Source organism: Eschrichtius robustus, chromosome 6, assembly GCF_028021215.1.
Source record: "Eschrichtius robustus isolate mEscRob2 chromosome 6, mEscRob2.pri, whole genome shotgun sequence".
Taxonomy (NCBI): domain Eukaryota; kingdom Metazoa; phylum Chordata; class Mammalia; order Artiodactyla; family Eschrichtiidae; genus Eschrichtius; species Eschrichtius robustus.
This window is the reverse complement of record NC_090829.1, coordinates 75,793,557-75,811,046: the sequence shown is the minus strand read 5'-3', so window position 1 is coordinate 75,811,046 and position 17,490 is coordinate 75,793,557. Positions and strand designations below refer to the sequence as shown.

The following is a 17,490-nucleotide window of genomic DNA, read 5'->3' as shown; positions in this document are numbered from 1 at the left end:
ATACATTTTGTATAAGCATTATGTTCTTGGGAATGTAATCTACAGAATATCTTTTTACTAAAACTTCAAAACCTTGATACTTGCACATGAAAAATCATAAAAAATATCTAGGTACAACTGTACAAAGAAACTGACACCAATATGCATACTTCCATAGAGAAGTGAATGCTTCACCAGTTATGTATTTTGGTAAAAGTTTTGAAAGTATGCATATTTTTAAAGTAATTAGGCTTTTAAATAGTGGAGTCTTAGACTATCAGATTTTTATTACTTTTTTCTCAAAAAAAAAAATGTCAATATAATGCAAAATGAAAATCAAGGGTATATGGCATATCATTCTTTTTAAAAGGTGGTTTCCTTTTTTCCCCCTATAGGACACACTAATTTTTTTAAGCCATAATCTCTTGACATTTAAACTTTTAAGTTCACTCTGTCTATAAAGTATATTCAGATTCCCTGCTGAAGTGCCATGACTATGCTGAAAAACTTAGAAACAGTATGAGTAAATTTCACACAATTACTAATCTCCTAAAAATGTACAATATTATCAGTTAGGAAACAATTGTGCGAAAGTCTTTTTTTTCCTTTTAAACTTGGTGTAGGTGGAATAGCAAGTTTCTGATCTAAAACAAGTAATGCATTGCTTCTATAAAGGTGACAACATGTAAGGCAGTTCAAAGAACGCTGACTAACCAAACAAAATGCAGTTATTGGATTATCTTGCTATTCATATCAGCTTAACTTGTTTTAACGCATTGCTCTTAAATCTGTACAGCACTCCATTTTTCACAGAGTAACCCCACTCTTGATTAATCTGTTCTAAAGTGCCAGTATTATTTACACATTTTTTTTAGCCAAAAGTCTGGCCAGTTGTGGCATCAGGTGAGGATGTCATCCCAGCTCTATTATCATTTACATTCACCAAGGGAAATTCTGGAAATTCAGCACTTGTCCCTGGTCCCCGAAGGTTCACCTGTCCATTGGCAGTGCTAAACTGAGTAGCTATTCCAGCTCTGGATCCATGATATGGAGCACGGAAGGGTTGTTCAAAAGAGCTCATTTGGTAAGCTTGGTGGACAGGCTGAGCCTCAGCTTTCTTCTGAGAAGTCACTTGATCCAAAAAGTCCTGTGTTGATGTGGCAGAAGCATGGTTTGTCTCATCACCTGAAAAGGGAAATGAGTGCTGTGAATCACCAACTATTAGTCCAAAGTGGGACTTATCTGGAGTTGTTCTTAGTGGAGAATTCATTCCTGATCGAAAGCTATTGATGGGCATGGCTGCATAGACTTGCTTGTCTATGGAAGAGAATGCTGGCTGATTTGGAAGGGTCTGGTTATCGGTCACAAAGTTAAGGCTCGGGCTATTCAAATAGGCATCATTTTGGCTAGTTCTGTCCAAAGCCTGCTGCAGAAACTTTGAGTATTCCTGCAACATGTTGGCTTTATCTGATGAGGATGCTTGGGAGCTTGATCCAACATTCTCCGACTGGGTAACCTCAGGTACTTCGGAAGAATTTATTGATATGCTAGAAGTCACCTCAGTGTCCGCAACACTGAATGATATCTCATGTTGTCCATTCGCTTTATGAGAATAATGATCCAACAGAGTCTGCAGTACCTCATCTGGAATAACATTTTTGTCATGATTACTCTTTATCTCCACATTCAGTGCCTGTGAATCTAATATGGATGCTGTGGTACTCTCATCAATGACACTTGCCACAGCTGCCTGTGTTACAGAAGGCTGAGAAGCTATGGTACCCACATTCAGCGCATACTCCCTACTGTTGTTACTTGCTGCCTGAAGATATCGCTTCTTCTTCAAAAACTGCATGGCATCATCATAATTAGTGCTACTGTGCACAGGTTTACTAGGCCCCTCTTGCAAATTGTCAACCTGGTCAATGTCAGCATTGCCTTCTGAGTCCAGTAAAGCTTGTTTGTCCACAAGTTCAAAAGCATACTTCGAAACTTTGCTCTCTTCATATGTGGATAAAGGCGAAATTGTTTGATTTTGCTCCAACGGCTGTTTCAGACTTCTCTTACTATTAATTTTTTTGAGAACCAACTTAGGTGGATGTATTTCTCCTGATGCATCTTCTAAATGCGATCCCCCAACTGAAGAATGCGGCATTTCAACAGCATACTCTGCTACCATATACTCATCTTTTACTTTAGTACTTGAAGAGTAAAGAGGCAAGTAATCATTTTTGTCTTTCTTCAGGTCAGATTTGTCCAAAGAACTCTCTTTGTCCATCCCAGATGATTTTTTCTCAGTTTTCTGCCTTTTCTTTTTTGGCAGTGAGTTATCTTTTGGTGATGTAGAAAAGCCAGAATCTTCCTCGGATGTCAGAAGGCCACCTTTGATGGCACATCTGTTTAGTTTTTTGTCATGATTTTCATGGCACATACGTTTATGTTTCAGTACACGATCTGTTCTGGAAAAATACTGTCGAATTCAAAGTTCGGAAGTGAGTTTTTTTGTTTTAGTTTGTATTTTGGTCAACCAAGAAAAGAAAAGAAAAAAACGGAATTAATATAAAGATAGATATAAGTATAATAATATGAGCAACTCCAAACTAATTTGCTGAGCCAACTGTATATTACAAATTGAATCAACAGCAGTTAGGAAGTTCTTCAAATAGTTTTAGTAGTAACATTTTCTAATTTAACTTATTAGAACTGTTTTATAATTTAATTTCAGATAGAAGAGTTTCAATGTCACTCATACCACAGTAAAGTGATTTTTTAAAAAAATTCAAACCACATCTTACCTGTAAACAGTATTCACACTGGTAGGGTTTTTCTCCACTATGAGTTCTCTTATGCCTTTCCATATGATATTTTTGAATGAATCTCATACCACATTCATCACAGCGAAATGGTTTTTCACCTAGCACATGATACAGGAAGTTTAAAACAAAACAAATACTGTAAAATAATGAATTACTTTACCACAAGAACCTCTAAATAAATGGCTTTTGAACGTTGCCATACTTTGTTCTTTTTAAATGACAAAAGTCTCCCTTATACTAAACATATCTTCCAGTTTAATTTGTCAAGAATATCTTGCTTTGTAAAAATGAAAGAGATTGGTACACGCCATTGGAAAGAAAAGGCTGAAAGCAGGCATACTCAATTTCCCTTTTACTGTATGTGTACATAATATACTCCTTCCATACAGACTGGTACTATTACCAGGACCTTAACAGTAATATGAACAGGGTTTCAGTAGAGTGGCTGATGTTTCTAATCCTTTTTTCAATCATACAAAAAGTATTCCAGAAAATTTTTTGAAAAAACAAAATGTTACCCATACATAGTCCAACACAATTCTTGGGTATACCTTTTTAATTCTTCATGTCTTTTCAAAGATATGTGTGGTTAAATGAAATCTGAATCCTAGGAAAATATTTTTTAAATCTAATTTATTAAAACATAAGAAGAGGGCTTCCCTGGTGGCGCAGTGGTTGAGAATCTGCCTGCCAATGCAGCGGACACGGGTTCGAGCCCTGGTCTGGGAAGATCCCACATGCTGCGGAGCAACTGGGCCCGTCAGCCACAACTACTGAGCCTGCGCGTCTGGAGCCTGTGCTCCGCAACAAGAGAGGCCGCGATAGTGAGAGGCCCGCGCACCGCGATGAAGAGTGGCCCCCGCTTGCTGCAGCTAGAGAAAGCCCTCGCACAGAAACGAAGACCCAACACAGCCATAAAAAAATATATATAAATAAATTAATTAATTTAAAAAAGAAGAATGGGGCCTCCTAAAGATACCCATTTAAAAATAAATAAAATAAAACATAAGAAGAGCTTAAATTAAGAGACTAAGTTTTAAAAGTAAGGTTTGTTTATACTGATTCTCTTTTCCTCAACTCAAACCAGCGTTTCTCATGTCCTTTCGGGAGCGAATTAAATTGAGGGCTGTTAACTGGGCACACGACCCCCACAACACCCCCAGTTTTTTTTTTTTTTAAATCACATAAGGACTTCTCAGCTTTAATGAACCATTACTAAGATCTAAAATAGCTTTTACTGATAAAGCCACAGCCTAAGTAAATAGAAGGGTGTGACAAGAAGTTATCTTAAATAATGCTTGTTTGGGAAACCACTGTTTCTACCTTTCATACAGTCAAAAAAACTTTACTGAATACTTCTCCTCTACCCATAAAAGTATAAGACATGTTACTTGTCCTCAAAGAGTTTATGACATAATTGGGAAAACAAGAAAGAAACAACTAACAGAACTATATCCAGCTCTGGTTTACCTTTATAACTTTATAACCCACTAGTTATCTTCTTAACATTTTCCTCCAGCCAAATCAAAGAACCTACCATCTCATGCTTTCCTACTTCTGCCTTGATTCACGCAGCTCCCTCACTCCACCTCTGTGTGTTCTGGTACTACACTCCCCTCAAGGCCCAACCCATCTCCTCTGGGATACTTTGCCCTATTCCCCTAGAGGAAAGGCATCTTTATCTTCTTTAACTTTCCACAGAATTTCAGCTGTACCTCTCCAATGGCACTCATTACTTTCATTCCAATAATTATTTTGTACAACTCTATTCTTTTAACTAAATTACATTTCTTTAGGTCAGAATCTGGACCTAAATTATCTTTATGTAGCTCAAAATACTTTGGGCAACTTTTAAGGGCCACATGAATGGCATAAAGGATTATTACAGTGGATTATAATTGGAAAAAATGTTATTATGAGCTGGTATGATTTGGGAAAGCTTCTTGTGTTAGAATCTAAGCTGAGTAGCCCTTTAAGGGATTGTGTGTATGAGATTAAAGCCAAGGAAAGAAAATTTAGTGAGGAATAACCGAGCAACTAAGGGTTTAGATACTATAAAATATACTGGAGAACTGGTACCTAAAAAGACAATTTAATTTGGCAACAGATAAATTATTTGAAACTTTCAAGAACTGCAACTTCTGTAACTGCTATGGAGTTATCAAATTTTAGGGCCGAAGGGACTTTGAAATGGCTTCAAACTGTGCTCTTGGGGGCTCCACAGAGGCCCCCAAAGGATCATCCTGGTGTGGCAAATGGCTCTAAGGTTGCCACCCAAAATTCAGGACAGAACAGCTCCCCTTCTGTACACAGGGAATCTGAGTAAGGACTCCAGGGTTCAAAGGCTAGAATGGAGACCTAACACAACTTATCTCGACCAATTTACTTATTTTTACAAAAAAGAAAGTCCAGAAAATTTAAGATACTTGTCCAAGGGGTTAGTAAGTGGATAACTAATGAAGCAACAAAAGCTGGAAGAGAAGACCACTTATTTCGGAAGTTTGAAAGTGAAAGAAATGAGAAAAAGGAGGTGAGAAGTAATAGGAGGCAATCCATTCGAGACTAAGAATTGGTAAGGGTTGGAAACTGAACTAAAATGGAATATTATGGTGAATAATCAAAATAACAAGATCCCAGAAGAACTAGGATGAAAAGGGAAGGAGAGTACAAGTATTATTTTATAAAGAAGTTTAAGAATAGGTGCATATTTTGAAATAAAGACTGTATATGATAGAGCTCATTAAGATCAGAAGTTAAAGTCATTCTTCAAAAGTTAGAGAGGATAAAAGAGAAAATTAGTGAACTTTTTAGAATTCAATTAATTCTACATGATATTCATGAACTGGAAGACTTTAATGTTAAAAATGATAATATACTCCACATTGGTCAAAGCAGAAGCTGACAACCTGATCCTAAAATTCATATGGAAATGCAAGGGATCCATAACAGCTAAAGCAATCTTGAAAAAGAAGAACTAAGTAGGAAGACTCAGACTTCCCAACTTCAAAACTTACAATCAAGCTACAGTAGTAAGATAGTGTGGTAATGGCATAAGGATAGACATACATATCGAGTAATAGAATTGAGAGTCTAGAAACAAACCTTTACATTTACAGTCGACTGACTTCAGTGGGGAAAAAACAGTCTTTTCAACAATGACACTGGGACAATTCGATACCCATATGCAAAAGAATGGGGTTGGACCCCAACCTCACACTGTATACAAAAATTAACTCAAAATGGATCATAGGCCTAAATGTGGGAACTAAAACCATAAAACTCTTGGAAGAAAATATAGGAATACATCTTGACTTTGGATTAGGCAATGATTTCTTAGATACAACACCAAAAGCACAAGCAAACAAAAAATAAATAAAATATACTTCATCAAAATTAAAAACTTTTGTGCTTCAAAGGACACTATCAAGAAAGTAAAAAGACAAAATGCTGTAGTAGCTGCTGTGGGAAATAGTTGGGCAATTCCTCAAAATGTTAAACTTAGAATTACCATACAAGCCAACTGTTCTACTCCTAGGTATATACCCTAAAGAACTGAAAACAGGGATTCACTCAGAGACTTGTATACCAATGCTCACAGCAGCATTATTCACAACAACCAAAATATGGAAGCAACCCAAGTGTTGACTGGATAAACAACATGTGATATATACAGACAATGGAATATTTTTCAGCCATAAAAAGGAATGAAATTCTGATACATGATACAACATGGATGAACCCTGAATAAATTATGCTAAGTGAAAGAAACCAAGCACAAAAAGGACAAATACTTCGTGATTCCATTTATATGAAATACCTAGAGTAGGCAAATTCACAGGGACAGAAAGTAGAATAAAGGTTACCAGGGACTGGCAGAGGAAGGAAAGGGGAGTTACTGCTTAATGGCTACAGGTTTTTGTTTGTGTACAATTTTGTTACACAATGTTATAAATGTACTTCACTACACTACATTGTATGCTTGAAAATGATTAAATGATAAACTTCAAGTTACGTTTTTTTTAAAAAAAAAGGTGAAAAGGCAATCCATGGAATGGGAAAAAATATTTGCAGATCATATGTCTGATAAGGGATGTATATCCAGTATGTTAAAAAAAACTCCTGCAACTCAACAATAAAAAGACAAATAAACTAATTTAATAACAGGTAATGGATCTGAATGAACATTTCTCCAAAGAATATATACAAATAGCCAATAAGTACATGAAAAGATGCTCAACATCACTACTCATTAGGGAAATGCAAATCAGTATCACGAGATACCACTTCACACCCAATAGGACAGTTAAAACAGAAAGGACAGTAACAAGGGTTAGCATGGATGCAGAGAAACTGGAACCCTCATACTTGGATGGTAGGACTGTAAAGTGGTACAGCTGCTTCAGAAAACAATTTTGCAGATCCTTAAAATGCTAAACATAAGAGTTACCATATGACTTGGCAATTCCACTCCAAAGCATATACCCAAGAGTACTGAAAACATTATTTCCACACAAAAACAAATCTGCCTAACAGCATTATTCATAATAGCCAAAAAGTAAAAACAACCCAAATGTCCCTGAACTAATGAATGAAATATGGTATATTCATAAATGGAATATTATTTAGCTATAAAAAGTAATAGAAGTACATGCTACAACATGAATGAACCTTTAAAACATTATGCTAAGTGAAAGGAACTAGACAAAAAAGACCACCTACTGTATGATTCCATTCATAAGAAATGTCCAGAACAGGGAAATCCATAGAGACAGAAAGGAGAGTAAAGATTGCCTAGTGTTGGGAGGAAGGGGTATGGGATTTTAGAATGGTGAAAGTTATTCTAAAAATTAGACTGTGGTGACAGCTGTGCAACTCTGTGAATATACCATAAAAACTATTGAATTGTACACTTTAAAGGGGTGGATTTTTTGATATTGTCAATTATATCTCGATAAAGTTGCAACTTTAATACTGCATGATAACACAACTGACACCGTGCAAAGTGAATGAGAAATGATTTCTTCCCACAAGGAGCTAGCAATTAAATTTAAAATAAATTAAATGGGGCTTCCCTGGTGGCGCAGTGGTTAAGAATCTGCCTGCCGATGCAGGGGACACGGGTTCGAGCCCTGCTCTGGGAAGATCCCACATGCCGCGGAGCAACTAAGCCCGTGAGCCACAACGACTGAGCCTGCACGTCTGGAGCCTGTGCTCCTCAATGGGAGAGGCCGCGACAGTGAGAGGCCCGCGCACCGCGATGAAGAGTGGCCCCCGCTCGCCGCAACTGGAGAAAGCCCTCGCACAGAAACGAAAACCCAACACAGACAAAAATAAATATAAATAAAAAGGAGACTGATATTTAAAATAAATAAATAAAAAATAATAAATTAATTAATTAAATGGAGAAAAATCGTGCTTAAATTATTTGCTACATATTAGAAGATCAAGAATTAAAAGCTTATTTAACCAGAAGCAACATTAAGAAATTTACTTTAACAAACATTAATGCCTTAAAAGCAATTTGTAAAAATGTTCCTTTGTTGCTTAAAACAAAACACTTTCACGGCCCCCTAAATAGAACAATTATGACGGCTAAGCCAGCCAGAAATGAATGTAAACACAAATTCATCTTCCGTAGTCATTTATTTTTTGATTACCCACTTTTGTTATCCTTATTTCTAATCCTTTGTCTTTTGTTCTGCTTTAGAATTTATTTCCCTTTTTTACTCTACCATCTTTCTTTGCATCTTGTTCTCCCTCTCCCATTTTTTCCCCTTCTTCTCTCTCTCCCTTTTTAACTAGCCATTCCAGAATAAAACTTTTTAAGTTTTGCCATTTAAGGATCCTTGTTTGTTTATGGATTAGATCACATACTTAAATGATTCCCCCCCAAAAATCAAAACAACATAGAGAAGTGTACAGGAAAAAGTCTTCCTCTTATCTTTGCCCCTCCATAGGTAACTACATTCATTTGTTTGGGTCTGTTTCTTTCCAGAGTTTCTTGACACAAGCATAAGCAAAAATAAGTACATATTCTTTTTGTAATTTTTCCCTCTTTCTTACATGAAGATAGCGTATTTTATTGTGTTCTGCATCTTTTTTTTTAATTCAGTAATTTGGAGATCTTATCAGTAGAAAAAGAGCTAGCTCATTTGTTCTGACAGCTGATAACGTTCACTGATGGATAGACATACAATTTATTTAACCAATCCCCTATTATTTCCAAACATTTCCTGTTATAAATAGTGCTGTAATAGATACCCTGTCAATACAAAATTTGCAGGTACATCTGTAGGATAAATTCTCAAAAACAGAATTCCCGGTCAAATAATAAATATATTTGTGATTTTGAAATACACTGCCAAAATTGGTCTCCACAGGAGATATTAATATGTACCCCGCCAGCCATGTATGAGTGACTGTTTCCCTATAACCTCGCCATATACTACTATGTTGTTAAACTTCCTGATGACTACAAATCTAATATGTGAAAAAACAATATTTCAGTATGATGTTGACCATCTTACATGTCATTTTCTAAGAACTGTCTGCACCTATCTTTCACCTTTTTTTTTTTTTTAACCAGGTTGCTGATCTTTTTCTTGATGATTTATAAGAGCTTTATTAAAGAGACTGGTCATTTGTCTGTATGAGTTCCAGTTTTGTTTTTTTTAAATAGTGGGGGTGGAGTTGTTTGGCTACTAGGGGTTTTAATTTTTACATAGATGAATTTATCAATCATTTATTTTATGGATATTAAATTTTGAGTGTTATTTAGAAAGAACATTCCTGTTCCAATCTGTCCATATTTTTAATGACACGTATGTAGTTTCATCTTTTACATTAAATCACATACATTTGGAGTTCATCCTGAGGTAGAATGTGATGGATAAAACTCTGTCTTTCCAGATGGCTATCCAGTTTTTCCAACATCATTTACTGCAAGGTTCATCTTTTCTTGATCACATTTTTTATCACAATCATACACTAATAAGTTCCATGGGTCTATTTCTAGACCTTCTATTCTGTTCTATGGGACTATTCATAAGCCAGAACCAACAAGTTTTAGTTATTAAGACTTTATAATATACTTCATCATTTGGTAGGACTAATCCCCCTCACTGTTCTTCTTTTGTTTTTCTCTGGTTTGTCTACTTTCCAAATCATTTCTGAATTAGCTTGTCTAATATCTGTGGTGGGGGGAAGGGAGAGTTGCCTGAAATGTTTATGTTAACTTATGGAAAATTGATACACTTTATGTGCTTTATGATGTTAACTCTTCTCACTGAAAAAAGGGGGGGTGGGGTTGTTTTGTTTTGTGTCCTCAGTAGTGTTTTCATAATTTCCTAATATGGAATTTTCCACATTTCTTGTTGCTGATATTATAAAAAGGGTGTTTACTTCCATTAAATCTTCTACTCTGTGTGTGTACACATACAAAGTATATGGTTTTCTGCAATTTTAATGAATTTGCTGGTTTTTAGCCATTTTCAGTTGACTCTCACGGGTTTTCCAAGTTTACAATAATACAGTTATTTTTAACCTATAATAGTTTTCCTACTTTTGCTGGCTACTATTCTCAAATATTATGTTAAAAGTAACGGTGATAACGTGCTCTGTATCTTGTTCCCAACTTTGGTACTTTGGTATGTCTCTTGAATGGAAATGAAAATAAAAGTTGATATATATTTCCTTAAGAAACATAAAAACACTTAAGTGAAATTTCTTTAGGAGAAAATCCCGTTATTGTTTTTCCCCTTAAGGACCAGAGCCCCTCTACTGGAAAAGGAAGACAATCTATACAGCACTTGAGTGATTTTAAGATGAACAGGAAAGGCTTACATGAAAAATACCAAGGATTTTGTAAATACTGTTTACAATTTAGGAAAGCAATAACATGGTGAAGAAGAAACAATTTCAAGGTGTTCCACTAATGATAATTTTCCAATACCCAAGGAGCCTGGAGTTTCAATTCTAACGGTTATCAATGAGACCACACTTTTCCCCCACTGCAATGTTTCTCCCTGGTAACTCTGACACTGCACACACTGAGTTGTTTACGGGTAAGAATTCTTACTTAAAATGTGAGTAATTATTAGGGCAAGTTATATAGAAGAAACTGATAAGGACATAAGCTTTATGCATAAACTAGCTCACTATGACTTGATACATCAATCTCATTTTTGGTAGTTTCAACTAATCCTCTTCTTCCTTTTCAACCATTCTAACCTGGCTTCTGCATTTACTTCATCAAAACGGTTCTTGTAAATCACCTTCAGGTTACCAAATACAACCAAATGTTTTCAGTTATCTTAGACCTCTCAACAGCATTCAGCTTAGGTGATCCCTTTCTTTTTCCTTGAATTCACTTTTCCCTTGACTTCTATGACATTCATACTCTTTCAACCTCTCTGACTGCTCCTTCTCAATACTCTTTCCAGCTCACTCTCCTCCCTCCAACCATGAAATATTTTAGTTCTTCATGGCTTCCTCCTAAGCTCCCTGCTTTTCTCCTTCTATATTCTTTTCTTTGGCATAAAGGGAAACACCTATTTCCACAGCTTTAATTACTCTCTAATCTGAGCCCCAGACCACACATCCAAACTGCCTACTGAACATAACTACTTCCATGACACTTAGGGATCTCTAATACTTCACATCCCACACTAAACTTGTGATCTTCAACCCACAGCTTAGTCCTTATCCAGATTCCCTCTTTGTATGAATGGCATCTAGTTTTGCAAGCCAGAGGCCTGCACAGCTTTTCTATATACCCGTCTCCATATTCAACTGGTTAACATGTTACTGACCTACTGATTCTACCCACTAAATACCTGTCAAATCGGCCCACTTCTTTCCACTTTCCACTGTCATCACCCAAGTTCAAGATACTATCATCCCCTGACCTGGACTACTACACCACAGTTTCCTGTTACTCTATAATCCCTTCCTCCTGCCCCTCTATCACTCCCTTCCGCATTCTCCAGGCAAACAATTATCCGATGTCTGTCCCTATAGTTTATCTTTATTATTATTATGTATATCTTCAAACATACACAAAAGTAGAGAAGAAGGTAGAGTCCTCAGGTACCCATCACTCAGTTTTAATAATTATCATCACTTGGCAAATTTTATTTCAACTAATTCTTTCTTTCTTCCTTTCTTATTATCAGGTAAACTTTTTACTGGAATATAACAGCCATACAGAAAAGCAAACAAATGCTCCCAACACCAGAGATTAGTTCTGCCTTAACTGCTTATTATGGAAATTTTAAAGCACATAAAAAAGTACACAGAAAGTACTCTCACCATATTTTGAAAGCAAATTTCTTGAAATGTAATATACCTACACAAAACTATACCAAACATAAATATAGTCTGATGAGTTTTCTCAAAGTGAACAGACCTGTGTAATGAGCATCCCAACCAAGAAATAGAACATTACTCTTATGAGTTACGAGCACTGCAGAAGCACTTCTACCCCTTTTCCATTGGTAATGGCTACGTTGATTTCTAACAAATAATTCATTTTGCCTTGTTTATGAACTTCACATAGAGTCATACAGTATGTATTCTTCTGTGTCTGGCTTCTTTCATTCAATGTTATGCTTTTATAATGCTGTCTAGTATTCCATCATATGAATGTACTACAATTTATTCATTCAACTCTCGACGGAAAGTTTGGTCTATTCATAACAATGCTGCTTTAACATTCTGGCACATGTCTTTTGGTGAATATATGTATACTACATAAGCATTAAACTAGGAGTGAAAATGACAGATCACAGAGTTTGTGTATGTGCAGCCTTAGTAGATAGTTTACTAAAGTGGATATGCCAACTTACGTACCCACCAGCATAATATACGAGTTCCAATTGCTCCACATCCTAGCAAGTACAGTCATCCCTTAGTATCCAGTAACCAAGGAGACCCTTGGATCCAGGAATCCCTGGATTTTGGACACCAAAATCCACAGATGCCAGAATTCAATCAACTGAAGATCATGGAGCATTTCTGATCTGTGACTGGCTGAATCCATGGGTGCAGAACTGCAGATACAGAGGGCCTAGTGTACTTTGTACCACCTGCATTTTTCATTTTAGCCATTCTGAAGTGTGTACAAGTGGTATCAGATTGCAATCTTAAGTAATTTTCCTGGTGGCTAATGAAACTGAGTACCCTTTCATATGTTTCCTGATCACCTTGGTATCCTTTTTTGGTGTGTGTTAAGTGTCTGTTCAACATTTTGTACGCTTTTCTACTAGCCTGTGTTTTTCTTAATAGATTAGTAGGAATCCTGTACATATTTATCAGGCTTACTTTTCACTTTCTTAATGGTGTCTTTAAGGGAAAAAGGGTCTTAATGTTAATGTAACCCAATGTATTAATTTTTTCTATTATGACTAACAGTTTCTATACCCCAGTTAAGAAAGGTTATCTCCATGATCTTTTATATTGATGTCTTCCATTTCACTAACCATCTCTTTTACTGCCTCTATTATTCCATTAAACCCATGTGCTATGTTCTCTATATCAATTACTGTATTTTTCAGTTTTAGAATTTTCATTTGCCTCTTGTTTGTAGCTTACAATTCTTTGGTAAAATTCTCCATCTTTTCTTCTATTTCCTGTGTCTTTTCTATTATTATTATTATTATTTTATAAATTTATTTAATTTATTTATTTATTATTTTTGGCTGCATTGGGTCTTCGTTGCTACGCACAGGCTTTCTCTAGTTGCGGCGAGCGGGGACTACTCTTTGTTGAGGTCACAGGGCTTCTCACTGCAGTGGTTTCTCTTGTTGCGGAGCACGGGCTGTAGGCGCGTGGGCTTCAGTAGTTGTGGCGCACGAGCTTAGTTGCTCCGAGGCATGTGGGATCTTTCCAGACCAGGGCTTGAACCTGTGTCCCCTGAATTGGCAGGCGGATTCTTAACCACTGTGCCACCAGGGAAGTCCCTATTATTTTTTTAAACATATGAGTCACAGTTTAAATTGTAAAGCCCTTCTCTGGTAACTCTAATATCTAGATAACCTGAGAGATTGTTTTTATTATCTTTTTTTTCTCTTGCCTTTCGTAATTCCATCCTATCACTTGGTATGCACTGTAAATTCTTGACTGAATGCAAAACACTGTATATAAAAAATTTTACAGGCTCTGGATGATGTTATCTTCTTTTAAAGAGGGTTCACCCTCTTTCTGAGCAAATAGTGTGAGGGTTGATAACCTAAATCCCCAAATGGATTAAGCCACCTTGCTTCAGTCTGGGTTATTTTACAGCAAACCCAGGACACCGGCTTTTCAAAATTAGACTATGTTTATGTTCTCTTCCCCATTTCCTGTCTACTCTCAAAAATGGTCAGTGACAAGCAAACTGCCTTAGTGCTTTAAAATTTAATACTTAGTACCAACAACTATACACTTTTACAACAGTAGTTCTACATTTTTACATACCTATTCTCTCCAATATTATCAGGTCTCTATGAATTTCATTATGTACTTTTAGATTATTCAATACAAATAAGGGTCTTTGCTTACTGAGAATGCACCATTAATTTAACATATAATGTGGTAACAGCACTTTAGTTGTTGCAAGCAAAGCACAAATCTGATAAATTACATTCTATATAATTAAAGTAAGTCAGATACTAAAAATATTTTCCAAAGATAATTTATTTTCCATATGATGTAAGTTAAATTCTTTTAGTGCTTCCGTTTGGTACTAACACTGATTTATGTGAAATAAACAGTTTAACCAGTTTTTACATAAGAGATGTTATGTGAGAATACTTTATTACCTAATGAATATAAAAAATATTCATACTGTTCTTTGAAATACATAATAAAACTTATGCTCAATATAAGGAAGAAAAATAAAGCATAATATTGTTGGCAAATTTTTGTTTTTGGATTTCTGCATATTTTAGAAAATACATTAATGTAAGTATTTCATTACCATTTTACTCTTTATTTTGCAATACAGTTAGAAATATGAAGTTAATATTGTATATAAAAATAAAATTAAATGCAATGTTATCTTGGAAAATACCAAGAGGTCTATTAAGAAAACAATGGTTTTCTATCAGTGTGAAAAAAACAAGTCCATGGGAGAAAAAAAATTGTAAATCACATATCTGATATATATATACACACACACACACATACACACACATATAAAGAATACTCAAAACTCAACAATCAGAAAATTATCTAATTTTTTTAAATGGGCAAAAGAATTGGAGAGACACTTTAGACCCCTCCCATCAAATTTTGTATATATACCTGCAGACAGCAAATAAGCACATGAAAAGATGCTCAACATGTTTGGTCCTTAGGGAAATGCAAATTAAAACCATAATTAGATGCTAGTACACAGCTATTAGAATGGCTAACATAAAGAAATCTGACAATAGTAAGTACAGTTGATGATGTAGATCAACTGGAACTCTCGAAAAGTCATTATGGGAATGTAAAATGGTACAATCACTTTGGAAAACAGTTTGGTGGTTTCTTATAAAATAAAACATTCACTTACCATATGGCCCAGCAATTCCATTCCTAGGTAGTTTCCCAAGCAACATGAAAACATATTCACAAAAAAAAGCTGTATACAAATTTTTATAACAAATGTTTATGGAAGCTTTATTCATTATCACCAAAAACTGGTAACAACCCAAATACATCTCAACTGGGGGATGGATGCACCAACTGTGATATATCCATACGACAGAATACTGATCAACAACTTAAAAAAATTAATTACTCGTGCATCAACAACAGGAATGACTCTCAAATGCACTAGGATAAGTGGAAGAAGCCAGACTCAAATGGCTACATAACGTATGATTCAATTTATATGATATGCTGGAAGAGGCAAAACTATATATCAGAAAAATATATCAGTTTTTGCCACAGGGTGGGGGTAGGGGAGAGGCTGACCTAAAAAAACAGAGAAATTTTGGGGGAGTGACAGACTGTTCTATATCTTGATTGTGGTGGTGGGTTACACAAATGTGTATGTTTATACTTTTACAGACATAGTGTATGTATACACTAAAAGTATATACACTAAAATTGGTAAAGCTTATTGTATGTAACTTATGACCTAATTTAAAATAATGAAAGAAAGTCGAAAGTCAACAAAATGTATTTCCCTTAAGATGAAAAAAATAATGAAAATTTAAACTATCCATACGCCTATCTATACAAAATGTTGGAAAATCCTCAGCTACTTTGCAAAATAAAACAAATCACTATTAACCCATCTTCCTCCAAAAGATCAAAACCTTCCAACTCACAGATGAACACATATGATACTAGGATAAACTTCTCTTTGATTATTTTGATTTTCTCAGTGAAACAGGAAGCAAGTAATCAGCTGAAAGTGAGAGGGAAGGAGGAAATGTTGGAGATTCATAGAAAGGAGAAAGTAAGAAATACCTGTTTGGGAAAAAGGTTGGCAAGCATAAAGCTGTAAAAGATCGGACAGTAAATATTTTAGACTTTGAGGATCATACAACCTCTGTCACAATTATTGGACTCGGCTATTATAGAGAGAAAACAGCCACAGCCATTACATAAAGGAATGGGTATGGCTATGTTCCAATAAAATTAACAGGCAGCAGGTGGAACTAGTCCACTGGCTGAAATACGGACCCCATCTAGATGAGTGGTAGAATGAACAGACTAAGGAAATAAATTCCAGTACGCATTAAGGGCCCACTCAAAATTTAAAGTGCTCCTAATTCAAGCACAGCTTTCTGTTTTATTCTAGAGATGGAAAGAGTTAAATTTCCCACATGGGACTTCACCAAATTAAAAAGCTTTTGTACAGCAAAGGAAACTATCAACTAAATGAAAAGGCTGCCTACTGAATGGGAGAAGATATTTGCAAAAGATTTATCTGATAAGAGGTTAATATCCAAAATATACAAAGAACTCACACAACTCAACACCCCCCCCAAAATAAACAAACAAACAAACAAAAAACCACAGAAAAAACAGATTAAAAAATGGGCAGAAGTCCTGATAGACATTTTTTCTGAGGAAGACACAGATGGTCAATAGGCACATGAAAAGATACTCAACATCACTAATCATCAGGGAGACGCAAATCAAAACCATAATAATGAGATATCACCTCACACCTGTCAGAATGGCTATTATCAAAAGGACAAGAAACAGTAAGTGTTGGTGAGGATGTGACGAAAAGTGAACTTTTGTGCACTGCTGGTAGGAATGTAAATTGGTGCAGCCACTATGGAAAACAGTATGAACGTTCCTCAAAAAATTAAAAACAGAACTACCATATGACCCAGCAATTCCACTTCTGGCTATCTTTCCAAAGGAAACAAAAACACTAATATTTTGAAAAGATATATGCATCCTTATGTTCACTGCAGCATTAATCACAATAGCCAAGATAGACAAGCAACCTAAGTGCCCAACCATAGATTACTAAATAAAGAAGATGTGGTATATAGATACACTGGAATATTACTTAGCCATTAAAAAGAAGAAATCCTGCCAGAGTGAAATACATCAGAGAAAGACAAATACCTTATGATTTCACTTATATGTGGAATCTACAAAACAAAACAAATGAACAAACATAACCAACAGAAACAGTCACAGACACAGAGAACAAAGAGGTGGCCGCCAGGGTAGGGGGGTGGGGGATGGGTTAAAAATGTGA

The 17,490-nt window shown here is 35.6% G+C and overlaps 1 protein-coding gene across 3 annotated transcripts in view; it reads right to left on the bottom strand.

The window, feature by feature from the left end:
* Positions 1-14: 14 nt before the first annotated feature.
* The window catches only part of ZNF148 (zinc finger protein 148), a 122,148-nt gene continuing 104,672 nt past the window's right edge, over positions 15-17,490 (bottom strand). For all 3 annotated transcript variants that reach the window (XM_068546577.1, XM_068546579.1, XM_068546578.1), the window contains 2 exons: positions 2,775-2,893; positions 15-2,449 (listed from right to left, as the gene is read on the bottom strand). In XM_068546577.1, the coding sequence (XP_068402678.1) occupies positions 851-2,449; positions 2,775-2,893 (1,718 nt within the window). In that variant the 3' untranslated portion in view covers positions 15-850. The remainder of the gene's footprint in view (positions 2,450-2,774; positions 2,894-17,490) is intronic.